The sequence below is a fragment of the Nyctereutes procyonoides genome, unplaced genomic scaffold (genome assembly GCF_905146905.1).
Source record: "Nyctereutes procyonoides isolate TBG_1078 unplaced genomic scaffold, NYPRO_anot_genome, whole genome shotgun sequence".
NCBI classification, from domain to species: domain Eukaryota; kingdom Metazoa; phylum Chordata; class Mammalia; order Carnivora; family Canidae; genus Nyctereutes; species Nyctereutes procyonoides.
In genome coordinates, this window is record NW_026575048.1 from 14,380,746 (window position 1) to 14,407,822 (window position 27,077).

Below are 27,077 nucleotides of genomic sequence, written 5' to 3' on the forward strand. Positions count from 1 at the left end.
AACCAGCAGCCTTGCGACTAAAGAATCAGAGGGTGCAGGAGAGAAAAACAAATTTGGTTTCTCACTCATAGCAAAAATGGACATAGTCGACCATGTCAATGAAGTCTGAAAAAATGTTTATGGCTCTCCTGAGCACTATTTGAATTCTCTTTGCTCAAAGATATTTTTGACACCAAAAGAAGCTGAAAAGCTGGGAGTGTTTACAGATGCTTTTTTTTAAAACTAAATAAGAAGATGTGGATAGTCTTTACCAATATTATTTATACTCATGGCACAACTTTAATTTTTCTCTAACCAAAACTGTGCAAGTCAGAAAAGATGAATACTTTTATTCTCGTTGACAGTTAAGGAAATTGAGGCCCCAAGAGGTTACAGGATTTGGCTAAAGCCACCCAACAAAGTTCAGCAATGAAACATGTGCCAAGACACAGGTTTCCTGCTTCCCAGTTCCTTCTATCTGGGTTATCTACTTAAGTTGCCCTGACGCGTGGAAGTAAACATTATGCAACATATATTTGGAAAAAGTAAAAACTATTGCTCTCAATTTGCATGATGTTCACACTTAGCCTGGGCTCAGGTACAAGTCATAAGTCTTAATCAATAAATAATATTAACTGAAGAGAAGTTTTTTGCTTTAATAGTGATTCCTCTCCCTGCCCAGTGCAACACTAAGAAATCTATAAGGCACAATTTTAGAGAAAAAAAAAAAAAAAAGAGCCTAGCCTGTTAGGAAAATTTGGACTATGAAGGAAACTAATGTAGTATTTTAGGAAAGTTTGGACAGATTCCTGAAACTCCATTCTCAATAATTTAACAAAGCCTAAAAATCTATGGACATATTTATATTAAAAATTATAACCTGAACACCAGACACAGGAGTAGGGTGAAAAAGAAATCCATGCACCCAGCCACTAGATACATTAGATTTTTTTCTTTTCATAAACAAAATAATATAACACTCAATTCTACTGGGTCAAAATTCCAGACATTATAGCTAATCTAAAAATATCAATTGTTCTTTTTTTTAATCAACAGGGACCCTACATACCAACATCTGAAAATAGGCAGAAGTTTTGTAACTTTATAATAAAATACCACCCCAGAGCATTTTATGTCAAAACATAAAGCGAGAATTTTGTAGTACAAAATTAAAAACACCACAATACATTAGAGTGACAACCCAGGATCGTGTTAGGACAAAAATAGAAGTGATCCCAGGAAATGGGAATTTGTGGAGAAATTTGTCACTTAGTCTCTAGTTTCATCAAGTCAATAAGAGTTCACTTATGCAACACAATATTCAAAGGGCCACAGATTACCACTCAGGAAAAGACTGAGGGAGGACACCGGGGTTCTGTCTTTGTCTGCCTGCAAAGTGGGGCTCCTCCCTGCTTTACCCAGGTGTATCTGACTGAGTGGGCAACCAAACTTGTACCATCACGTAGAGGTAGCAAGGCCTTCCGCCCTACCCCTGGAAGAAACCATGTGCAAACAACAAAAAGGACCTCTCCCCTCCTAGTCTAGGTAGTATCAGTGGAGGCCTGGTGGAAATCCTGAAATCCCACCTCTTCCAAGTGGTAAGTGGCACCATTCTATTCCCAGAGTGCCAAGGGAGGCCAGCTGGGGGACCTGGACATTCACCCTCACATGGTAGTACTGAAGTGGCACCCCTTCTCCCATCATGTAACAGCAAGGCAAGGGAAATTTACTAAAACATATTTAATTAGGGCAGCCCAGTGGCTCAGAGGTTTAGCACCGCCTTCAGCCCAGGGCATGACCCTGGAGACCCAGGATCGAGTCCCACGTCCAGCTCCCTGCGTGGAGCCTGCCTCTCTCTCTGCCTGTGTCTCTGCCTCTCTCTCTCTCTCTCTCTCTCTCTCTCTCTCTCTGTGTGTGTGTGTGTTCTCATGAATAAATAAAATATTTTAAAAATATATGTAAATAAGATTCCAGAGTCTCATAACACAATACCAAAAATGTCAAGGGTACAACTGGAAGTTACAGGTCAGACCAAGAACTAGATAAACCTTAACTTGAAAGAAAAAAGATAATCAAAGCACATCCACATCAAGATCACACAGAAGCTGGAATTATCTACAAGAATTTTAAAGCAGCCATCATAAAGATACTTTAATGAGCAATTATGAACCCTTGCAACAACTGAAAAATAGTCTCAGCAAAGAAGTGATAAAAGAAGGAAACTAAAAATATGCGGAAGGGGAGGAAAAAAACCACTGTAAAAGCAAAATCACAGCTACATACAATAGACTTTCTCTCCTCTTGAGTTGTCTAAATGATGTTTGGTGGTCAAAGCCAAGAACATAACATTGTATGACGTGGATGTCAGTGTATGTAGAGCAAATATTTAAGACTATTCTGTCATAAACAGGGAGACTAAAAGGGCTTAAAATTTGGTGTCGTAGGTCAGGCTGCTATAGCAGGATATCGGACAGGCACTTATTTTTCATAGTTCTTGAGCCTGGAAGTCCAAGATCAAGGTGCCAACAGATCCAGTGTCCGGTGAAAGTCATCCTCCTGGTTTGTAGATGGCTGTCTTCTTGCTGTGCCCCCACCACCACTACATGGTACGAAGAAGAAGAAAAGAAAACGAGCTCCCTCAAGACCCTTATAAGGGCACTAACACCACTGATGGGAGCTCCACCCTCAGGTCCTAATTACTTCTCCAAAGCCCCATTTCCTAGTATCATCACATTGGGGATAAGGATTTCATCATAGGTATTGGGGGAGGGGGACATTCAGTCCACAACAGGAGGTATGGTTTCTACATTCACTCAAACTGCTAAATCATTGATATTAGTAGATCTTTGTGGTGATTTTATAGTTCTCGATCTTCACCATGGTGGTGGTTAGAACAATCTACCTCTTCCTATTTTTGTGGGAAAATAGCATAAAACTATATGCATACATTGTACCAGCATCAATTTTTGTTATGATACTGTACTATCATTAAGCAAGGTGTAACCATGGGAGAAAATGGGTGAAGGGTACATGGAATCTCCCTCCACTGCAACTTCTTATAAATCTATACTTAATTCAAATTTAAACGTTTTTTTTTCTTAAAATCAAAACTGTTCTAGATCAAAGGATGCTAAAGACACAAATGCAATGTGAAAAACTTCGGGTTCTGATTTTTAAAAATTCAGACGTTGGGAAAATTGGGAGAACCTTTAATGTAGATGGGACATTTGATGACGTCAGGCAAAATTATTATTGATAATAATATTGTGGTAATACAGCAGAACACCCTTATTCCTATGTGCGCTGGATTATCTGGGGCTGAAATATAATGAAGTCTGAAACTATCTTTCAAATAGTTCAGGGAGAGAGAAGAATATAACAAAACATGATCAACTGTTGACTTTATGAAGAAGATGCAAGAATGTTCTTTGTCCTATTCTTTCAGTTTTTCTATGTGTTTATATATTTTCATTTTTAAAAAGTTTGAGGGATGGAGTGGTGGCAGGATATGTGATAAAGCAAGTATAGTAAAATGTTAATTGTGGAAACTTAGGTGGTAGATGACTGAGTGTTCACTATAAATTTCTATTGTTCTGTATGCCTGGAAATGTTTAAATTAAAATATGGGGGAGGGGGAGAAAACTGAGGAAACCTCCCAAAACCCAGTGCCCTCCAATACTTCTAATCCTCCCTGGCCCAGTTAAATATATACTTATGATAGTTCAAAGAAAACATCATTTGCCAGGGGCAAAAGCTTGCCTGGTTTCTTGCCTGGAGAAGCCCTAGCAACACCTCACATTTTCCCCAAAGTGGTAAAGCCCCAATCACTGCCATGGTCCCAATGCCACACTGAGGAATCTCCCATGAGTACTGCCGACTGTCAAGGAGAGACAAACCTGAACATGTGGTATATATTAGAGCTTCAAACAAAAAAAAATAAAATAAAATAAAAAATAAAACAATTCTATCACGATGGTGGCAGTTTTTAACACACTAAAGTTAGGAACTAATAGAAAAAGAAATTTAAAAATATAGAAAAGATTTAAAAAGATAGATCTGTGGTATACAGATCGCTGTAACAGCTAACAAGAACTCTCTGAACCACTCCACTCACTTTGGAGTGACTCTGCTCAAATATTTCAGTGTTGGCTGGTCTTTCTAAGGACAAGGCCATAACAGAAACCATCCCTGACACCTACAGCATCACACCTGTCCTAGTTCTTCACCTACCACAGCCCTATAAGAGGAGCTACGTGAGATACTGAAGATATTCTGAATTCTGCACAGAAACAGTCAGTGCTTGACCCAGGTTAATAAGAAGTCAACCAGCCTCTCAGGTAGATATCATTTAAGGCAAGGCCTGGATTCTCTGGAAGCTCATTTTCCTTCTCTGGTCCTTTGAGTGGTGAAGAATCTAGCTCGTCCTGCTCCATCTCCTCCACCTTTATTCCATGTCCCCTGTAAAGTTTCGCATGCCACCATCTACCCACAGTCTCCAAGGGGTACCCACTCCTACCAGTGACAAAAAGCAATCCATTCCTGCCCTTGCAACCGAGTCTCACAAGCAAGAGTTCAATGAAACCAAAGGTTGAAAAGAAATAAATTATGCTTACACCTCCCCAGAGATGGCTGACTTGCTAAGAGCCAATTCTATGTTTAGAAAGAAAGAAAAAAAAAAAAAAAAACAATTCACTCCACTCATCCATCCACCCCACTTTCCAAAGTCCTTCTATTTTCTAATTGCTGGAGCTGGAACTAGCACTGGCCAAGAGGGGCATCAGATAGCCGGAGCTTGGGGGGCTGGGTAAGAGGAACATTCCTGCAGATCTGTGCATGAAACAACACTGTACAACTACCTTTTCTTTAGGCTATGGACACTGTAGTACAAATCAAAGAAAGCACAAATCCAAAGACGATTTGTAATTGGGTGTGCTTGCAAAGTGAAAGACCCCTTGCCACCTATTCGGTCACACTTCCACACACATGGGCCCCTCCCCTGCCGGGTCCGACACCTCAGTCTGCACCCAGCTGTTATTTTCTCCCTAGGCATATGCCACCGAGGAGTGGTTAAGTAGGGCACTTACATTTTATCACCCGCCTTCCTCTCTCTACCAAATATAACAATAATCTGTGAACTGATTTATCCATTTGTCTTCGTGGAATTAAAGAAGGCCTCTTCCAAGTTTTCAAGGAAGGTTCACGACCACCAGTCCATGTGACATTCTTCTTCCATCCCATTTCATTATCTCTGGGTGCTGAGACAGTGAAGACCAGAAGAAGATTCTCTTAGGAAGGCAGCTTGGGAGGCAGGCTGCTTCACGATGCTGGGAGAAGCATCTCTGGTCCCTTCACGCGGTGCTTCGTAAACGCCAAAGTTGTTCTGCAACACATCAGGGCCCCTTGTTGGTTCGAGTGGTGAATAGATGATTGAGAAAACGTGTATCACTTTGACCTCTACACCAACTGAGCGAGGTAGGTGGGAAGGCTATTACCTCCACCGTAGGAAGAAAAGCGAGGCTCAGAGAAGGGCAGGCACTTGCCCAAAGCTTGTGAGTGGCAGGAAAAGCTACAACTGGGTCTTCGGGCCCCTTCCCTCAAAGGAAATGCAACTTCTTCTTCTTCCACTGACATGAGGTTTGGCAACCCCCTCCCCTACTGTCTCATGTCGCTTGTGAATTTTTCATCTGAAACTTAATGCAAACTGGGCCCAACCATCATCCTGGCTCTCGCAGCGGCCCGGGAAGCCGCGCTGAACGGGCAGGCCGGGGGACCACGCCTGTGCCCCCTCCAGCCCCAAGGCTTCTGTCTCAAAGACCCTGCTCAAAAGGACGAGCTGCGCTGCCCGCAGGGCGGGGTCGGCCCGCACGGTCCCCGCGCGCGGAATCCCAGGGACCGCGGCCCACCAGCGGGACTCCCAGGGGCTCCAGCCCGCATCGGCCGTGCGCTGCCCTCTTCGGCGTTACCAGCTCCAGCCCGCACACGCCGACAGCGGGGTGCGCCCGCACGGCCACGGCCCTCCGCGTTCCCGACACCTGAGAGCGGGCACCGAACACCGCGGCCACTGCCCAGGTGCGCCGCGGGACCTGCAGCGCCGCGACCAGTTCCTTCTGCGCCTGCGCGCAGAGCATGCGCAGTGGTGGAGGCGGAGGGGGGGTCTAAGGGGGGGACGCGATGTGGGCGGGGCTAGAGGAACGGTGTGGGCGGGGCTAGGGGAGCGATGTGGGCGGGGCTAGAACCCCGCCGCAGCTGCAGCGCCGAAACCCAGCGCGCGGAGAGAGCGTTGCTAACCGCGAGGTGCCTGCTGGCGGGCGCTCTGCCGCGCACTCCCCCTCCCTCGGGGCGCCCACCAACGCTTCGGGGTGCGGACCCTATTGTACGGGAACGAACGAATTCTCCGCGCGTTTCTGGCAGGATTCGCAGGGCGGGGCCGGGAGATGTGGGAGCCGTGGTGTCACCGCCTGTCTGTGACGTCACAGAACGGAGTAACCGAGATGCGGCTGCAGACACGGCGGAGCCCTGGCGCCTCGCGCCGGAGGCCTGTGTGACGTCACACAGTGCTGTGCTAGTGCGTGGGCGGTGGGGCGGGATGCCTTCGAGCCGGCGCTGGAGACCCCGGGATTCCAGGGGTGGGGTCGGGTGTGCTATCACCACCGGTTCGGCGGTCTTGGAGCTGCGGTGGTATCGGGCAGCCCTAGACCAGTCCGCTGCGTTTCTCCCTTACCCAGGACCCAGTTAGCCCTGACTCCCGTGGCCAAGAGGTCTGCAGGGGAAAACGGCCCATCCTACACCCCCGACCTCTGGCTACATTCCGAAGGAGGAGGTGGAACCTTTACCTCTTTGGGGAGAAGCCCCTGGGAGCCTTTCCCCAGAGTGCTACTGACCTCCCAGAGCGGAGAAAGCTTCAGGCTGCTTCCAAGGTCTCCTGCGCCTTTTACCCAAGCAGCAGAGGTCCGGCCTAGTAGCCCCCCACACACACTCCCTTGCCCCCCACAGGAACAGCTGGCCTAGCTGGCTGCGTGGGGAAGGGCCCCAGCTGGACTCTCCTCTCCCTTCCTTCACTCCCTAAAACCGACCTGAGTCACGCTGCACACCTGAGACCAAAGAAGCTTCATGTCTGAGGACTGGGGTCGGGGGAGGAAGAGGAGGGAGAGGGATGGGATCTTGGAGGGGTGTACCAAGTTGTCCTCTTGCAGGGTGGGCAGGTAATAAAACCCACCCAAGCGTTTTGGGCATTCTCATTGCCTGTTCTTGCTCCCCACAGAGTAGGAGCTGGAAACTGCCCCAACCCCAACCGCGTTGCCTGGGAATTGTAGCCTGTGTGGTGTCTGGGGGCCCGCAGCCCCAGCCTGCCCTTCCACTTGCTCTGCTGTTACTACACAATCTCTGAAACTACTGTCAGGGTATAGCTGCGGGGAGCTGTGCTGAGAAATGGCTTCTGGGTCCATCGTGAGCCACTGGTAGAGCCAAGCAAGGTGTAAACATTGTGAGTCAGTGGAGGTCTTTGGTCAGTGCCCTGCCCCACTCCCCAACGCCTCTCTGCAAACCGTGTGCTGGGAATCCATCCTCTAAGGATGCACACTTGATATTGAAAATCTCTCAATTCCAGGGCCTAGGACGGAAGGCGGGGGTTCAGGTTACCAGAGATGAGGTGGGCCAGAATGGAAAAACCTCCCCTGTGAACTTCTCGCATTTCACAGCTTCATGAGGTCCTTGGAATGAAGCTAACTGCAGAGGCCCTAGGTGTCCTGGGGGAATGGGAGGTGGCTAACCTGCGATGGGGGGATGGAGGGCGGGGTGCAGGGGCAGGAAAGAGATCCTTAGAAAGAGCAGAGGAACTGAGGAAGGTGCTCTCTCAGGCCCTCGGAGACGCCCACAGCTTTCCGTCGAGGCTGTGTGTAACCAGACACTGTCGTTTTAGAACAGCCAGGTCCCCAGACCTCAGAGAGCTACTAAAGGAACTGATGTGGCTCCTGCCATGAGCCCTAACGTAAGCCTTAAGACCTTACTATGGCCTGCGCTGGCTGGGGATAAAGCCCTCGAAGCCCCCAAACCCCCCCCCACCCCCATCCTCCCTCTCTGAGCCCAGAAATCGCGGTTCTCTGGGATCCAGACTCCGTTTCTCTCCTGGGGAGCGTCCCCCTGAGGCTGGGGGGGAGAAGGGCTGTGATCTTGCTCAACCAGCGGAGATCTCCCGGCAGAGGACCGTCCTCCTCCGCCGCGGGCCGAGGCACAGGTCGAGAAGGCTTCGAGGGCACGACCAGGCATCTCGGTGAGGGGTGGGCAGGGCCTGCGGCGGAGAGTCGGTCTAGAGAGCGCATCGAGAGGAGCTGTGGGGCGGACCCCGTGAGGTGCCCCGGTCCCGCGCCGCCCCTCCAGGCCTGTCCAGCAGGGGGCAGCGTGGCTCCGAAGGCGGAGGCCGGGGCTCCGCAGCGCGGGCCCCGCCGAGGCCACTGGGGCGAGTTGGGCTCCGCAACCTCGCCGCGGCGAGCCCCGCGCTGGGCGGGGAGGGCCGCCCTGGGGCGGTGGGGATGGTGCGGCCCGAGGCTGGAGCCGTTCGGCTCCTACGGCCCGAGCTGGCTCGCTCAGGTCGCAGGGCCCTGCCCGGCCCCCGGGTGTCCCACGAGCCCGAGGGGCTGCGCGCTCCGCCTGGGAAAGGCCGCGGGCGCCACCGCCTGCGCCGCCCTGCGGTCGGGCCTCGGGAGCTGGGCAGCCCCGCCCCGCCCCAAGCCGGAGAGCCCCCGGCGGCCTGGCCTCTAATTGTGGGAAAACGAGACGCCCCGGGAAGGTTCAACTTGTGGAGGGCCGACTCGGATTTCCCCTCCTAAACTTCCCGGGCCTCCCAGGGCGCCCGCCCCCGCCATTCCTCGCAAGGCTTTGCAAACTGTAGGGAGTCTTCGCGGGCGTGGAGCCGTGCCCCGGGCAGGGGACGCGCCCCAGCCAAAGAATTGTGCCTGGGGGATCCTCCTGGAGGGAGCGTTGTAGGTTGGGGGCTTTGGGGAGGCAGCGATGATTGTGCAGGTGCAGCCGGGTATTGGGGACCAGGCGTCAGTACTTGTCCCGAAGGACACCCCCTTCCCTCCCCCGAGCAGCTGCAGGAGGCTGCTACGGAAGCCTTTGGTTGAAGAGGTGGGTGACACTCTGTCCCTCTTAGTGGACCCTAAGCGACCCCGGCATCCGGAGACGTTGAGATTGCTCACGGCCGATGTCGTGGCCGCGGGCTTGGCCTCCTCATAAACCCCCAGCCCTGTGGAGTTGCGGCCTGGGGACGCTGAGACCTAAGGCCGAAATGGAGGAGTGGAGTGAGAAAATAATCCCGGGACGGGAGGCGGACCCCCACCGGGAGACAGGACGCTTCCCCCAGGACCTCAACCCCACCACCTCAATAAGGCGGGGCCGGGGAAGTGGGGCAGGTTGGAGCCCGCAGAGGAGCCTCCCTGCGTCCTGCGTTTGGGAGGGAAAATACCTAACCTACAATGCCTGTAAAATAACCGTTTATTTCATATTTTTAAAAAACTCCAGTGATAAATGTCCGTTACCGATGGTCAGCATAAAGTGCCAATCGCAATACAACGCCCTGCTCCTAGCCGGCTGCTCGCTCGTGGTGACTGGGCGGCGGAGCGGGGAAGCCGGAGGCGCCCCCACCCCCAGCCCCGGGGCCCGAGGCCCCCCAGGCCCCCCGCCCCGACGGCTGCGCTGCGCGGAGCAGGGAGGGGGCGTCCGCGCCCCGCGCTCCCAGGGCCGGGCTGCTGAAGCAGATACACGGATTACACTTTTGCAGGCTCCCGGGGGTGGGGATGGGGACGGGAGGAGGGGGTGGAAGCTGCGATCCTCGCGCAGGACTTCTTTCCCGCTCCCCTCTCTCTCCGCAGGCAGAGTTACAAGCTTATATGGTCAAAGAAAAAAATAATAAAGAAAACGTATAAAATAACAATAGAAAAAGTAATACTTCTGGGAGAGGCGCCGCTGCGGCTCCGCGGAGCTTTCGTTCTTTTTTTAAACGCAGTTTCCCTTCCGCCACGTGAGTACCGCCTTTTGGCCAAGACTTTAGCCGCGTCCTGGGGGAGCCGCCCGGGCGGCTGGGGTCACGGCTCCGGGCGGGGCTCTCGAGTTCCGCGTGCGCCCGGGACCCAAGGGACAAGTTTGGGATTGGGGAAGGTCCCGGGCACCCCTCCCGCTGCCCGCCAGAGTCGCCTTCGGCTTCTGGTCCCTCTGGAGGAGGGGGCAGCGTGACCCAGGGTCCTGGTGACCCGGAGGCTCTCTTTAGCATTTGATCTTGGAGGTTTTGAGCTCCTTCACCTGTGAGTGTAGCGTCTTGTGGACAGCGAGAGTCCTGGACTGGCAGAAACCTTTCCCACACTCTTGACACTTGAAAGGCTTCTCTTTGGAGTGAATATATCTGAAAGCAAAAACAGAGAAATTGATCTTTGCAAAATGAGGTAATGTTGTAAACAGTTACCCAAGATCCTCTCCTGCTGCAGTGAGGCACTTGCCCCCCAAAGGAAGGGGGGATGTGGGGGGCACCGCATGTGGAGTGGGCAAAATGAGAAGTTTGTGGATAGAGTAGGGACGTGAAGGAAACCCAAAGGCAACGTCTGATCCATGGGATGCCTCGACAGGTCCAGCTTTGGCTGGTCCCTGCCTTCCCCAGGAGGGACAAGCAGAGTTTCCTTATAAGGCCTGGGTTAACAATAAAGGTGAATGAGGGAACCTAGGGGGAGGGGTAGACGATTTGCTGGAGCTGTGCTGCCCAGGCTGTCAGCCTAGCTAGCCGCATGTAGTCATTAAAATTAAGTAAAACTAAAAAGTTAATCTTGCAGTCACACTACTTGTGCATTTCAAGTGCTCGGTGGTCACATGTGAAACAGGTCCCACTTGGTCATCAAGGCAGAAACTTGTATTGGACAGCACTGCAGATGGAAGAAGGAGTGAGGAAGCTGTGCCTGCCTGTCTGGAGTTCACGGAGACCTGACTTAGGCTTCCCATCCTTTCTCCAACCACGCTCCAAGAGCCTATCCCTGAGCCTTGTATGGCTTCCTTTGCTATGTTAGAGAATTCCCAGAAACTGATGCTTGGAGCCACAGCAGGGCTCAGGAACCACCTCATTAGGGAGGAGGATGGTGAGGACAGAGACAGATAGACAGCTGCTCTGGGAGCCACCCACAGTACCTGTGGTCCCGTAGGTGGTCTTGCCTCCGGAAGGCTTTGTGGCAGATGTCACAGGTGTAGGGCCGCTCATCGGTGTGCGTCCGCTCATGGATAAGGAGATTGTAGGACTTAGTGAAGTGACGGCCACAGAACTTGCAGACAAATTCCTTCTTGGTCTTGGAAGGCAGGCGTCCCCTCGTGGGCTTCTTTTCTGGGGATAGCTTGGTTACATCCAGGAGGGCACCCAGCCCACCAGCGGGGGAACCGGGACCCTCCCCCCGGCCAAGCTTAGATGGATCTTCTTGCGTGGCAGCCAAAGCCAGGTTGGCAAAATCAAAGCGTGGCTTGGTCTTGAGCGAGGAGGGGCCGCTGCCTCCAACAGTGATCTCGGGCTTCGGCTGGATTACGTGAGGAAACCAGGGAAAGGCAGGCAGTTGGAAGCGTGTGTCCACCAGGCTGGACACAGCGCCCGGCATTTTGGAGAAAGAGGAGCGTGGCAAGTGCACGGCAGGGTAGCCTAGCGTCCACTGGTGCAGATGCACCGCGTGCAGGGCACTGAATCCATACAGGTTGGGCAGGTGGTCCGAGGGCACCGTGGGCAGGCCGTTCACTGCCTGGAGGAAGGAGTAGTTGGTGAGCTGCAGGGATGGATGAATGGGCACTGGCGCAGGCAAGGTTTTGCTGCCCATTGTGGTAGTTGCCGGGTGTTCTCAATCTCAATCTGCAAAGAAAAAAAAAAAAGAGAGGGAAGAGAAAAAGAGAAGTTCAGGGTAGGTCGCCCTTCCTCCTGAATTCCAGCCCAGCCACACCCTCTGCCTCCCCCCGTGACAGATGCTGGAAGTCTAAGACCCCACTGAGGGAACCCACTGCCCTCACAGAGCAGATGGAACCCTCTCTGATGCAAGGGCTCCCTCCGAATGGCCTTGGCAGAGACACACAACTTGCCACAGAGACCAGCAGGAAACCAAATCCTGTGCAACTCAACAACTTAAGTGAGGGCCTCCAGGGTACAGAGTGCTGAGAAAGGCAGGAGCACCGGGAGACGGGTGTGTGGAAATTCACATCCACGCCAGCCCGAGTGGACACGGAATTGCACTCCTGCAAAGAGAGCAGGAACTTGGAATTACACTTAGACATTCACGCGCAGATAAACAAACACAGAAATGCGCAACGGCAGATAAACACAGATTCGCACGTTCTGAAGCAGAGCTGGCAACAAGGTACAAAGATAAACTGAGATGATCCGTGTTGTAGTCCTAAACAAAATGCAGGAACTGGCCCGAATGTGTCCACAGGGGCGCATGTGCGTGAGCACACACAGACACACACGGGGGATCGTGTGGAACTCAGGAAGGGCCTCACAGAGAGACAGCACAGTACAAACACACACACAGATCTGCGTATCTCCCGTCTCCCGTGCATTAAGCTCTACTAGCTGATCTTCAGTTTGGCTTCCAGAAGCCATGTCATCTTTCTCCTCAAAACTCTCAACTTCGATGTCAAATTTGCTTTTCTGCCTCACTGTTGGGGAGCCCTGTTGACACCACCCTCTCTGTGGCTGCTTTTGGATTGACTCCTCACCTTAGCCCCTGGGGATCCCCTTCTTTTCAGCGAGGGCATTGACACCACACCACATCCCTTTCCTCATTCAGACATCAGAAGTCACATACAAGGGGGCTTCAGTGCCTTCCCTGCCCCCTTTGAAAAGAGAGCAGTGTCTTGGGGCTCTCTGGATGTTTACACCTGCAGTGACACCTGGGCAGGTGGGCATGCCCTTGGGCAAAGCACTAAAGCTGGCCCCTCAGCTGCTTTAATCTCTGCCCCTCCAAATGCAAGGCCAGGAAGCTGAAGTGACCGGCTGACTGGCATCTCCTGGCCTGCTTGGTCAGGGTCACCAGCCTCCATGGACAGATCTGGGCTCTGCAGAGAGAACTTTCATCTCCGAGCCTCCCAGACTGTCCTAATTGAAGCCAAATTGAAGATCAGTCTGTCCCGTGGAGGCAAGAACGGAGAAGGAAAGTAGAGAGTTCACGGGGGCCTTGGGAGGCTCAGGTGCTGAACGCTGACAGCTTCCCTAGCCTAGCTTGCCCTCAGCCCTGGGCCACAAGGCCCAGTCAGACTCCGCAGCCTTTCACTGCAGCAGAACTTTCCATGGAGGAGTGCCCTGTCCGGTCAGGAAGGAGTAAGGGCAATCCTGACCCAGAAACGCTTTCCCTGGGAAGCTGGCAGAGAGGTCACCGGCTGAATAGTGGGTGGTAGGGAAAGAGGCCCTGCCTGGGAGTGGAAGGTGCAGAACAAGGAGAGCCTGCAGAAAAGTCCCGAGGCGGGTTACTTGGCAATCCTCTGAAAACCGAGCGTAAAGGAAGCAATGAATTCGGCCTCCGGGCTAGGGGGAGGCACAACTCTGCGGTGACCTTGCCTCTGGAGCTGGAGCCGGAGTGCCCACCCCGGTGGAAGAGCCAGGGCCTCAGTACCAGTCTTCTCTCCTGCTGGGATCACTGGTGGCCCGGTGATCCTAGAGCCCCAAGATCATCCTAGAGCGCTAAGACAGGGCGAAGTAAAATAGGAATTGGGCCACAGGGAAAGCAGGGGCCCTTTGGGGCTGGGGGGAGGGAGGAGAAAGAGAAGACTCTCCAACTTCAAAGGTTGGCCCAGATTTAGGCGAGGTGAGCGCTCTTTGATTTGCTGTCACCTCTTCTTCCCCCTCCAAGCACAGGAAATCAGATCCTTATCTCTGGCTCCCCGGGGTGCGCCGGGCGCCACCAGGGCCTCAGCTTGCTCCTCTCGGGTCTCGGCCTATCCCAGGCCCGGCCAGCGGTGGCGGCGGCAGCGGGGCTCTGGGATGCACAAGGGCCTGAGCCCGCGGTGCCCCGGTGGGGAACCCACCAACGTCGGGTACTAACCTGGCTTTTCCTCGCCTATCCCCCGAGCCTAGAAGGCCTTGGGCTCCATAGGGGGAGGGGGCATTTGCAGCCATCACTGCTCTTGGGAGCCAACCTTTCCGGGCTATATGCCCGATCTTGTTTCCCCCAACACTCAATTTATTTTCTTCAGTAGCGCAGCCAGTTTCTTATTTTCTGCCGCATTCCGAGGCCAGGGCTCCCCAGGCTCTCGCCAACGACTTTCCCGGGGACGAAATTCGTTCGAAACGTGGCTCCTTACACTAGTACCAAGAATGGGCCAAATGCACGATCCGGTTTCAGGCGGTCAACTAAGAGAAAAACACAGTCTCACACTCGCCTCTCCAGCTGGAGAGGATGGACAAACTCTAGCTCCTCCTGGTCCGGTTGCCCTGACCCGGAGCCCTTGTGCGAACGCTTTAGATTTTTAAACACGAGGGAAAACACCTCTCCTGGGGCCAGGCACCCACTTGGCAAGGAGCTTGAGCCTCGGGACCTGGGAGGTGACGGGGACAGATCCCGACTACACGCAGGCAAATGCATTCGCGCTTCCAAGCCCGGGTCCGCTGCGCAGCGCGGGCGCTGCTTCCCTGGCGCGGTGGAGCGCCAACCTCAGGTCTTCAGCCAGCCCTGCGCCGGGCATTAATGAAGTGTGCAGAGTCTATTAAAGTGGTTTATTCGGGGCTAATTGAGCGTGAGCGAGTTAACTGCTTGCATTAATGAGGACGGAGAGAGCTCCCCGAGCTTGCGCCTGAAGGAGCCCAGCAGCAGCCCCAGAAAATCATCCTTGACATCGAATCCCCAACACGCGTGGTGACAGGCGTCCAGACCCCTGGCTGGGGGACTAACCACCGCCAGATACTTCTGTGGGTTCTCCCAACAAACGAGATCGAACGAACCCTTCGGCTAGGCGGCCATCCCGCCGCATTTAAACGCCCGCTGTGTCCTCAGCGATCTGTTTCCCAATCTTAATGAAAGCGCAATTACTTCGGGCAGCCCAGGATAGGACATCACCCACCGGTGGTCCCCTGTCCCTGTCAGCCCTTCTCCTCTCTGGGAGGTGGTGAATCTGGGAGACTAACCAGCTTTGCACGTGGTTTCTGTTCCCAAAGGCCAGCGCGCAGCCCAGGGTCCCCTTGAAATTCACCAAATTGTGGCAACAAAGAAACCCTCGGAGCCACTTTGCACTCTGAGAGGCTACCCCGCTACCGCCCGTGCTGCTGCTGCTGCTGCTGCTGCTGGAAAACCACTGGATATGGGTTTTCATTCTTCCCATTAGAGCCATTTCGGGAAAGAAATCAGTTCCTCGGGCAGCCCCTCGCCTCTTTCCCTCTCCCCTCCGACCTCCCCTGTTTCTCCCGAAGGCTGAATTCGGGGACAGACAGGGGAGGAAACGAATTCTTCGCTTATAAGCCCCAAACCCGAGACCCTCACGGCACCCATAGCGCTTCCGCTGCTCGGGCGTGGGGTCTCCAATTGGGAAGTAGGGCTCGCGCCCCCCTGCGCGGGGCCTTGCACCGAGACGGGTCGCGGGTTACTCCCCAAGGCCTTGGCCACACAGAGCAATCATCCTACAGAGAACACCCAAGTCGGAGCACCAGGGCGAGGCGGGGTCAGGCTCGAGTCCCCGCGCTCCGGCTCCAGCCCGCCTGATACCTGAGCGCAACTCCGCAAAACAAAACAAAACAAAACAAAACAAACAAAAGCAGAAACAAAACCAACTTGCACGAGCAGCGCGACCTGGCTGAGGCATGCACCTGTCCCTGCGCCGTCGGCGGCGGCCGTGGCCATCCCTCCGCTCCCTTTTCCTTCTTCGTCAGCTAAAGTAGGTCAGACGGAGCTAGGCGTGCGTCTCGGGAAAGTTAGCGCTCGGGGAAGTTTCTTCGGTTTCTTAGAGGGGGCCCACGGGCTGGCCTCCGAGGTCCGCGGGCATCTCGCCGCGGGTACCTGGGAGCCCCGGGGCAGCAGGGAGGCCCGCCCCCTCAGTCCCCCGAGGTCAGAGGCCGGAGACCCCGCGCGGGAAGTCCCTGCGCCCGCACCCCCCAACCCCCCAGGGCTGCAGCTGCTCTCACTTTCACAAAGGTCCTGCAGCCTACGTTTGGCAGGAGGAGCTTCCTCCTGGGGCACACAGAGAGGAGACACCCGCCGCACGGTGACAGGGGACCCGGGAGTGCCGCGCGCACCCCCCTCGCCGAACAGGGGCTCCCCGGGCTGCAGTTACCTCGTTCCGCGGCGGTCCCGGGCTGAGGGCGTCTCCGGGGCTCCGCTGCGGGGGACCCGGGAAGCCAGAGGCGCTGGACTCCACAGGCACCCCCGGAGCTCTAGAGTCCTGGCCCCGCTCCGGCTGCGGGGACTCGGAGCGCCCGACGCGCGGGAGCGCTCGACTGCCCCGGAGGCCTGCCCTTCGGGGGGTGATGAGCCCAGCTCGCGGCTCCCCGGTTGGGTCTGAACCGGGAGCGGCTGAGAACTTGCTAGGGAGAGACCGAGCTCCGACTCACTCATCCCTTAGCACCGAGCCGCCTACTTATTTTAATCCACCACCCTCCTCCCTCCCTCCCTCCCCCTCTCCCTCCCTCCTCCCCTTGCCTCAGGATTCCTCCCCTCCCTCCCCTGTCCCCCAACCCTGCCCTGCGCCTGCGCACTGAGCGACAAAGTTTTGCTGACCCGGGCAGCAGACTTTGGCAGCTGCGCTCACTTCGCCCCGGCCTCCGCGGACCCGCGTCCCCCGCCATTCAGTCCCGTGCGACCCCTTCTGCATTGTTGGGCCCCCGAGGGCACCCCTGGTGTGCTAGAGGAAACAGCCTCAAGCAGAGGAGAGCAGGCTGAAACTGCACATTCCGGGGTCCTATTCCTGCGCGCCTGGGACAGAAGCCTGTGCACGGGGGCCGGGGGGAGCGGGGCGGGTACTCCAGGATCCCCGAGGCGTAGCTTGGGCTCCAGCGCTCTTCGGCCCGGGCAGAGTCGCCCTTTCTCCCAGAATCCCTCCCCAGAGGCGTAGGGCCCTGGGTATCTAGCAGTCCCTGGACATCCAGGAGGGCTCACCTCCAGGGCAGCAGCCCAGACCCAAATGCCTAGGGCTGACCTCAGACCCCGGATTATGGAGGTGGGAGGAAAGATCGGAGGTGGTGGAGGTCAAGAGAGTTATTGTCCTAGGATCCAAACCACTCTGGGATCCCACCCTAACACACAGTTGCACCCTCCAATCATGTATTCACTTGTTTTGGGAGGATAGGTTGGGAGTTTGGAGAGCAAGCTGCAAATTTCCTCAGCTCCAGGACCTCTGAGCCCAAGGAGATGGTTCAGGTGGCACTTGGGACCTAAGGAGAGGTTAGGGTTCTGGCTGCAAGAAATACGGTCTTCACTGCTTCTGCCTTAGAGAGAGTACCAATACCTTACTGACTGCTGGGCTCTGGGAACTGACCTCTAGCTGACCCCAGCCCTGACCTCTCCCTGCCACCTCTCTGGAATACCCAGACCTGGATTCAGGAGGAGGCAAAGGTTTCCCAGGACTTGGGTGGGTCCAGATTTATACCACTGCAGTTCCAGGGTTTGCCCAGGGTTGCTGCTGAGTGACCCACCCAACCCTTGGGGCTGAGTCCTGGCCTCAGTAGGTCTCTAGCATATTAGGACCGTGTCCTCTGGGGAGGAAACAGTGCTATGTCCAGCTTCACTCTGATCACTCTGGTGTCATTCTCTGACCTAGGGAAATGACAGTGGAAATGCGTCGTCCCCCCCCAAACACAGTTGAAGAAGACCCTTGTCTTATTTATCCACAAGCCTTTAGGAGAGAACCTGGCCTCCAGCCCCCACTTGGGGTGGGGAGGAGGAAGATGGGGTGCAGTATTTACCCCAAGGGACGGCCCCCAACCCCTGCCACAGGTTGGTGCTGGAGTCAGGGACCCACATAAGTTTGCCTGTGCAGTCGGAATCCTAGCAGCTGCCAGCATGAGGCGACATTCTGGCCAGGGAGAGGCCCCTTGGGAACAGCAAGGAGCTGAGATCACTCTCTTCCCTGAGATTCCAAGGCAGCAAGTTCCAAGAGCAGGGGAAGGCTTGGAAGAAAAGTCCAGCAGGGCATTCCTGGATTGTACTCGCTTCTACCTTGGTCCAGGGAATTTGCCTTTACCAGTCTCAGGCTTGCCTAGGAGACAAAGCTAAGGAACCTCCATTAGCAGCCAGGAAAGCATCTAAGAGGGGCCCCCACAGTTGGCCCTGTGGCTGTCTGGATTGCTTAGGAAATGTCCACTCAGGACAATCAGGGGGGATGGAGCCCTGAGGTGTAACAAACCCTATCTCCTGCTCAGAACACAGAGCTAACTGTGTTTCCTTCATCTTTCCACCTGCCATTTTCTTCTGAATCAGTGTCCCTGGCCAACATGCTTCAAGGATGTGTAGAAATCATCTCCAGGTAGTAGGATCTCTAAAGAGCTCTTGGAGAGTCTTCAAGGATTCCAAAGAAAGGACCCAACCCACAACTGGGTTGTTTAATGCCACTTTTGCCAGGGTATCTAGAAAACTGATTTGGACTCAGGCAAAATCTTGGAATTTAGCGGGTGTAGGGCAAGATGGGGATGCAAGGCTGGAGCTGGCTCTTCGTGGCCTAGCATCTAGGGCTTTGCCTCCCAAAGGAGTTCTGGCTACCTCCCCTGGAGCTGATCTGCAAGGTAGGACCAGACAGGGTGAGAGATGTGGGACTCTGACACAGCTGAGGCATAAGAGGTGCCTGTTTCAGATACGGGGCTTCAAAGATGCTCCTTCTAGGTCTTACTCTGACAATGAACAACCCCAGAAACCTCAGAAGTGAAATGAAAGATTTGCTGGTTTCTGAAAAGTCCTCTACCTCAATCCGAGCTCCCAAAGGGGTGATCCACACACCGCGGCCTCAGTTTCCACTGGAAGCCAGCCAGGTTCTGGTTCTCTCTGAGGAGGACAAGCAGAAGCAGCCCAGAAAGCTAAGATCTCCTCTGCCCTCCGTTCAATGGGGAACAGCCAAGGATCCTCCTCCCCCGCCTATTTAAGAGAAACTGATTTGCCTAAAGCAGGTCTCAAAGCTACTCCTGGACTCTGCCTCGGCTGGATTGAGGAGGGCAGGACCCAGGACACCACCTGGGGTGGTGGGGCTTCCAGGTTACTTTTTAGGGAAATCAGATTCATTTAGGACTCGCAAGGACATCACGTTTGCAATTTAGTAAACTTCCTTGGTAGCCAGAACCTAACCGTTCTGTGGCCCCCGAGCCCACTGCAGGTGATGAAACTCCTGTCTGGACACTCACCCCTTTCCCAGTGGCCAATGCACCCTGCCACCCACAGCTGCAGCTTCAGCTCACTTGGAGCCTATGGGCTTCCCCAGCAACCACACCCGCAAAAGTCCGCCAGGCTCCCTCTGGCTCTCCTGCCCCCACCGCCAGCAGGGTGGAACCGCGGGTGCCCAAGGGGTCCCAGTCTCAGCTGGAAGTGAGCGTCCTTGGGAAAACATCCCCACACCAGCCACCAGGCCTTCAGGTCCGGGGTACACCCTGCCAGTGCAGGTAGGGTCCAGCAGGGATCAGTACCCCGGGGCCACGGAGCCACCTGGTCTTTGACGGTTTGCACCCAGTCCCTCAGCGAGCCCTCGCTGCCACCTTTTCTGGGCACGCTTGGGGTTGTGACAGCTTCCCTTGGTCTCCCTGTCCTAACCCCAGCTCCTCTTCCAACCCCTGCTTACTGGGAAGGAAAGAGCCCCAGTCTGTCTTCGGGAGTGAAAATTGAACAGCTTCCAGAAAATTCACCAGAACGTGGCCTCTATCGCTTTGGAGTATTTTGGATTCTAAAAAAAAAAAAAAAAATGAACCCCACTTCTCCCTACCCCCAGCCACACACACACACACACACACACACACACACACACACACAAAAGACTTTATTTTTAAAAATGGAATTTACCTATTAGCACTTGTGAGTTTTCACTTTCAGTGCAAGCTTCCCCGTACTACTTTGTGAACAATTGGGGCTCTGCTCGTTGGACCCCCCTTTACGCATGTACAGAGCTTTCAAATAACCCAGAGATTTAGGTATCCCTCTGTAATCATTTAGATGATGGATTGTAATGGTTCAACAGTTCCTCTGGAACCATTACGATCAATCAGGTCAAAGCTCAGCTTGGGTGGGGGGTAGTTTTTAAGCAGGGGAGGTAGGTAACATGACATCCACACACACTCGTACAGATAACACGCTCTGATAACGTACAAACAACTCCAGAGTCTTAGGAGAATAGATCCCAGGTGAACCCAGAAGCCGGTGTTTATTGTGACAGCGACAGACAAGTTACAGTATCAAAACTGAAAGGGAAAGTGAACTGTTTTTCCAGGCAGTTCCCGTTTCGTAAGTTCTTTAGAAGTCTCTAAGTACCTTGTAACTATCTGCCACCTCGATAAACCCAACAATGCACATATGCACGGAGCTACCCTTGCTTTGTCAGAAGAGTACGTGTGAAATTGCACGTGTGTGAATATTCGTGTGAAAATTGCACGAATATCCGTGTGAAATTGCACGAATCCTGAGCATGCTATCATCCGTGAAATGAAATGATGACGCCTTCCAGTGTGAGGAGCAAGTGTAAAATGTGCATAAAAGGTGTAGTGAGTTGTTTTTTTTTTTTTTTTTTTTTTTTTTTTTTTTTTGCTTTTCGCACAAACATGAGTCTCCGGAATTATTTTAGACACTCAACAAAATCTCCGTCCCGAGACTACTCAACTTTTCCTCGTGTGCAAAGGGGGAAATAAATGCATTAGAAACGAAGCAGTGTCCAATCCAACGGAGGGTGGTGGAGGAAAGTTATTTTAACTGAATTGTGTGTAGTCGGGGTGAAACCCCGCGGATTAGAGTTACCTTAGCACGCCCGCGGCGCTGCGTCTTTAACGGGCTACCTCGGCGGCGGCGCTGGAGGAATCAGCGTTCGCGGTAATTAAACATTTCCAGACACTGGAGGGTTATTAATCTGCGTTGCGATTTCCGGCGAAGGGACTCAGCGAGTCTGGCCGCGAGGTTTTATCCAGGGATTCGGGGAAGCAATCCTAAAGAAAACGCGCCACCTGCTGGCGACCAGGTGGCATCTCGCGCTGCCCCCTCCTCCCAAAACTCTCCGATCCAGTTTGCTCTCCTTTACCTCACCTGCAAGCGGGTTTCTGCCCCTTCCATTTTCTCCTGTGAGTTACGAAATTCGCCTTCCCTCTTGCACTTCCAAGGAACAAACAAAAGAGGAATTCCCTTTCACCGCGGGGGTTTCTGGTTTTCCCTGCTCCCAAACCAGATTTGTGAGTTTTTGTTTTGTTTAGTTTTTAAATAATCCGAAACCCTTGGCAATTAATTATCTACCACCATTAGCTTCTGGTCCTGGGGAAAAACAATGAGCCAGGATCTGTGGAACTTTTCTGCACTCTGCAAGCTGGGTTATTAGCCTGCCTTCCAGGTAGCTCCTAGGTTGCCTGCCAGGAGAGGAGAGGAGGATGGGGTGCCCCCTGCCCTCCAGCTCAGGGCCGGTCAGTAAGTACTGGGTCCCTCTGAGGATTCGGATTCTGGCTTCCTGAAGAACCATAGCAATGAAGAGAGGGAGTCTGCTTCCGTGAATGGGGTTTCCTTGAGACATGTGATGAGAATCCAGGTCTTTTGTTGCTCACTTCCCATCCGAATTCCCTCACAGAATATTATAGCTGGACCCCCTCTTTTCCTTGGCATCAAAGCTGTGTACAGGGGCTGGTTTGATCCATTTACAGACTGCAGTTCGATTACCACCGTAGCTCGAACACTTCTGTCACTTCATATAATCACCATTACTTGGGTGATGAGAACGCTTACTTAGGAGCTAGTCTCCTAGCAACTTTGAAGTTTGTAATGCGGTGTCGTTGGCATATGATCACTATATTGTGTCTTAACTCTCCAGAGCTTACACTAGCTGCAAGTTTGTACCCTTAAACAACCTCTCCCCAATTCTCTCACCCCCAGCCCCCGGTAACCATCATTCTACTCTCTGTGTTATGAGCTCAACAAAGCTGCACCCTTGAGGCTTTCCTTCCTTGTCATCAAAGCTCCAGCTTTTCAGATAGGGACCAAAAGAGAGACATCTTCAGGACAGACCCGTTATTGTGCTCTCCGTCTGGTCTCTCCTCCAGAAGAAAAGAGGGTGTAGAGGATCCTTGGGAGCTTTAGCTGTGCAGTTTTTGCAGGCCTCTGGCCACCTCACTTAACACTTGAGAACCAATGCAGAGAAAGCAAGTTAGGGACTAAAAGAAAGGCAGGTTCCCTGCCTCTGCCCAGACAGTTAGAAGAAGGCTTGCTCGCCTACCACCCGTCACTCTCTTTGCTCCAATAAGAGGTAGGGTCTCCCAGTTCCTCGTCCTGAGCTTGCGGGGGGGGGGGGGGGGCAGGAAGGGGACCCAACTCAGACATTCCTTTTTTATTTTTTTAATTTTTTTTTCCAACTCAGACATTCCACAGAACTCCCAAGGCTGCCAATGCCAACCCTCCAAAGGTGATGTGACACTGTGGGATGCCTCAGCTTGATTCATGAATAATGGTATTCACAGGGTGGAAGGAGATCAGGGGCTTCTGCCTCTTTTGTGTTTATGGCAGGAGGGCTTCCTGAGTACAGAATGTCACACTGAAGTAGTGCTGAGTCCCCAAAGTGGTGGCCCAACTGGGAGAGAAGTGATTGCCCTAGGAAGTTGAAAAGCATCTGGATGAAGCTCTAATAAGTGGCCATCCTCCTCCACCTGGATTGACTGAAACCCAAGTACCAGCTTTAGGGAGGGGGCTGGGTAAGAGATGGAACTGAGAATGTTCCAGAATACTGGCCCCTTGAGCTAATCCAGAGTGACCAGCAAGCTGTGAGAGGACCACCCCCTATTTTAGAAGAACCCTTATTTCTCTGATTCCTATGAAATCAGACTTCATAGGAGGGGAACAAGTAATATTTGTGGATCGGAGCCACATTACAGAGTAGTGCAGTATCTGCACAGAGCAGGAAACCACACCCCCTATTTCAGCCAACCACAAGGGCCAGGAGCCCTTCCTCAAAGGTCACAGCCCGAGGTTGGTGTGGAGACTTATAGTGCCAGTTCCCACCATAGCTCCCTTTATTCCCAGATGACTCCAGGCAAACCCACTTGCGATCATGCTTCTCATTCCCTACATCCAAGCCTTTGCTCCAAAGATAAAACATCTGCTGAAACACTTTGAACAAATCCAAAATATGAAAAAAGGAAATATATTAGCATATGATTTTTCACTTCAAAATGACTAATGGTCCGGTTCCTTTGGTATATTAGGTGTTAGTTTTCGTATCACATGTCAACAATAAAGAAATGGGGAGAAAATTCAAAACTTAAGTGTTGTTATCAATGTATTCCAGATAAAGAAATTTCAGGAATCATGACTTGGTCTGGCAAAACTCCAGACTGTAAGAAACATTTCAAAAGATTTATCTTAAAAAAAGAAAAAAAAAAAGGATAAACCATGTATTGTATGTAGTGGGTTTGTTCTTTCTTAATTTTCTGAGAAGCTATCCAAGGGGGAGCTGTGAACGCCCCCTATGATTGGAAAAGGCTTGGTTCTCAATTCTAATGTCCTGCACGGGCAACAAAATGACCACAGCAGGAGGCTTGACACAAGGCACTTGAGTCTTAGTTAACTTAATATAAAACCCACCCACTGAGGAAAGGCAGGATGAGCAAATGTCACCTGGCTCCATTTAGGAGCTGGCCAGTGAGCTAATTCCTGCTGGGGGTGGTGACCAACAGTTAACATGTTACTGGTTTCACAAGGTGCTTTGCAAAATCCTGTGACACACAGTCACACCCAAAGATTTTCCATGATGAAGATCCCTGGGTCCCATCCTTGAGTTTCTGATTTAGGAGGCTTGCAATGGGCCCTGAGTGTCTGCATGTCAAAATGAAAGAAGAGCATTAAAAAACTCCTGTTGGCTAGACCCTGATGTCCTGATCCCAAGTAATGCAGCAAATGTGTTATCATACATAGATGATTTGGATGTTGGTGGTCTTTCGAGCACATACATACTGAGAGCCATTGGTAAAATAGGACTCTGGCCCATGATATATAGGCCTGGCTAAGGAGAATCTCAAGGACTGAAAAGTTAACCAGAGTCAAAGAAGTGGCTCTTTATTGAAGCACTTGAGTAGGTGTGTCTTTTTGTAAGCACCCTTTTCTTTTCTTCTTTATTTAAAGATTTATTTATTCATGAGAGACACACAGAGAGAAAGAGGCATAGAGGGAGAACCAGGCTTCCTGCAAGGAGCCTGATGCAGAACTTGATCCCAGGATCCTGGGATCATGCCCTGAACTGAAGGCAGATGCTCAATCACAGAGCCACCCAGGTGCCCCAGCACCCTTTTGTTTAGCTGCAAGAGAAGAGAGTTGTACCTGATAATTTACAAAAACCTACTCAGTTCCTCAATTTTAAGATTCCTCTTGGTGCATGCTATAGAATGATGGGAGATGTGGGGCAGGTGCTTGGGTCCTGACACTTACATCATGGAGGAGGCTCCATCCTGCCAACATGTGGTATTTGTCCCATGAGAAAGCCTTGGGTCTCAAACAAAAACAAAAACAAAAACACGCATCTCAGCTCACAGAGATAAAGGTCACTTTTGCAGGAGAGCTCCCTTGGGAATACAGGTGCCCAGGAGAACCAACAAGCAAAACTGCCCTCTAAAGTTGGGTACACGGAGTCTATAGTTGGTTCTATGACTGTTATCAGAAGTTGCAAAGAGAAGGAAAGAAGGAAAGTGCTGTGGGCCCAGTGGGGAGTTCTTGTTTTGCCCACCCTGCACCTTCCAGATTTTGTAATAGGATTGATGATTATTCTCTACCTAGGAGCAGTCTAGACAGCAGAGTGGAAGCACTACAATAGGAGATCATTTGCTGTGTTACTTGGGATCAGGACATCAGGGTCTAGCCACTAGGAGTTTTTTAATGCTCTTCTTTCATTTTGACTGTACCTTCCAATTTTGTTTTGGCGAAACTCACTTTACCTGTCTATTCATTTAAAAAACCATGTGAAGTGTTCCATGGGAGTCCTAGCGATTTGAGCCACCTACCACATATGTCGGTGAGGTGACATAGTCATCTCTCTTTGAGAGTGTTTATTTTGATTTCCTTAAGTTAGGTACCTACAGGGCCCGGGGCTGATGGGAAGGGCCTGTGATTTCAACCACTGACACCACTGGAGTAACTTCTGTAAGGAAGGAACTCTGTGCGGTGCTTCCAGGAGGAGGAAGAGTCACTCCTGTTTTACTAATGGAGCAGTGAGGTCCAGAAGCCTCCCTGTGGCAATAGGTCAAGGCTGCCAGGTACTGTCCTAGAATGGGCTGAAGCCTCAGGGTGCACAGCCAGACACAGTTTTCCCAGGCCCCCCACCCCCTGAGCTTGTCAGCCCAGCACACCTGCATCATCTGCCGGAATCCTCACAGCAACCCAGAGATGTCGGTGCACTGATTTTCTTACTTTCTGTCTGAGCAGGTCTGACTCAGAAATATCATATAACTAGTCCCAAAGCCACAGAGTTAGGGGAGTCTGGAGCCAGGACATAAGCCCAGTTGCGTTTGATTCCAAAGCCCAAGTTCATAACGAAGGCATAGGTACTCAAAGTACCTACTTTGGTAGGTACTCAAAGTGTGGTCTGCTGGTGGCAACGGCACCACTCAGGGAACTTGCTAGAAATGCAGAGGCTCAGGCCCTGCCTCGGAACTACTGACATGAGAGCTGCATTTTGGCAAGATCCCTGCCCCTAGATGTATGCGCAGGAAAGTCTGCAGTGCACACTATCTAGATTCCCTGGGCTGAGGCCCAGGCTCTAGCCCTGCTATACTGTCTTTGCCCTAAACACACGATTTAATCTCAGCTTCTAGAATAGAGACGAATAGCTCCTGGGTGTACAAGATCAAATCAGAGAGCCATAGACTAAAGCTTAGACAAACTGTACTCCAAACCACAGGTGCCCTATGAACCCACAAAACCCACTTTGGCCCAAGAGTGAGCAGTGTGGGCCGACCCTTTCCCCATGGCCACTGCCCTCTCCTGGCTCTCCAGAGGTTAGGGTGCCTAAGCAGAGCGCCCCCTATTAAGCTGGACATAGCTTCTCTGTAAGACAAGCAGGCTTCAGGACTTGCTAGAAGAGATGGGGGATGAGAGATGTAGCAGCCCCCCAGTGGTATTTTGGGAGCCATGGTATTTGCCTCTACTCCTCACTTCCTAGTTGAAGAGAAGATAGGAAGGGTCTCACAAGATCTTCTTTGGGGAGACATGAGCTTGCAACAGTAACACACACATTATTGCTGATATGTGCACATTAATAACGTGCAATTGAAGGGTCGTTTTGGCACAGATTATGTTTTGAAATTCCAAAGGCACCCGTGATTAGGGATGGCATGTTCAAGTTACGCAAAGGGTCACTTTCTCGCGAATTTAAAAGTTCTTAAATAGACACTCTTGTTTGATTATCCCAATCCCTGCCAAACTCAGTGAAGTTATTAGATCATCCTCATCGATACTCTGCCAACAAAAAGGAACGGAGTTTCAGCAAGTGTGCCTCAGCTTCTTTTTCAAGCCCCGTCTGTAAAATCACACGCAGAAGATGCCTAAGTTGACGTGCGGTGGACCGCGGCTCACCATGCAGACCGCATCAGCAGTCCACAGGAACATGGGGGCAAACGCTGGCACTAACCTCTCCCTCTCCAGGTGTTGGCTCCTCCAGGAGCCCCAGGCTTTCCAACTGGCCCCATTTGACTCGCTCCCTTATTCTGAGGTTGGAGGGGTTGCAAGAATCACCACGTCTAGGGAGATGTGCCTTTTAAGAGCAGGGTCTGGAAAGAATCATGTTTAACCTACAGGATTGGCATAGAAATGATGGAATTGCTCCATTCCAAAGGCACAGGGTATAAACTCTTGGAGGAACCTGAAACATATCGCCTTTGACACCTCCATTTCATAGATGAGAAATTTGAACCTCCAAATATTATTTACCCAGTAACACGACGGTGATGCGGAGCTTGCTTTCCTGAC

At 52.3% G+C, this 27,077-nt stretch overlaps 1 protein-coding gene across 1 annotated transcript in view; it reads right to left on the reverse strand.

Annotated features, from left to right (window-relative positions):
* Nucleotides 1–9,455: 9,455 nt before the first annotated feature.
* Nucleotides 9,456–27,077, reverse strand: part of OSR1 (odd-skipped related transcription factor 1) — a 77,614-nt gene continuing 59,992 nt past the window's right edge. Inside the window, 3 exon segments of the mRNA XM_055326916.1 lie at nucleotides 9,456–10,262; nucleotides 10,264–10,375; nucleotides 11,146–11,845. Of these exon segments, the coding sequence (XP_055182891.1) occupies nucleotides 10,062–10,262; nucleotides 10,264–10,375; nucleotides 11,146–11,813 (981 nt within the window). The 5' untranslated portion in view covers nucleotides 11,814–11,845 and the 3' untranslated portion in view covers nucleotides 9,456–10,061.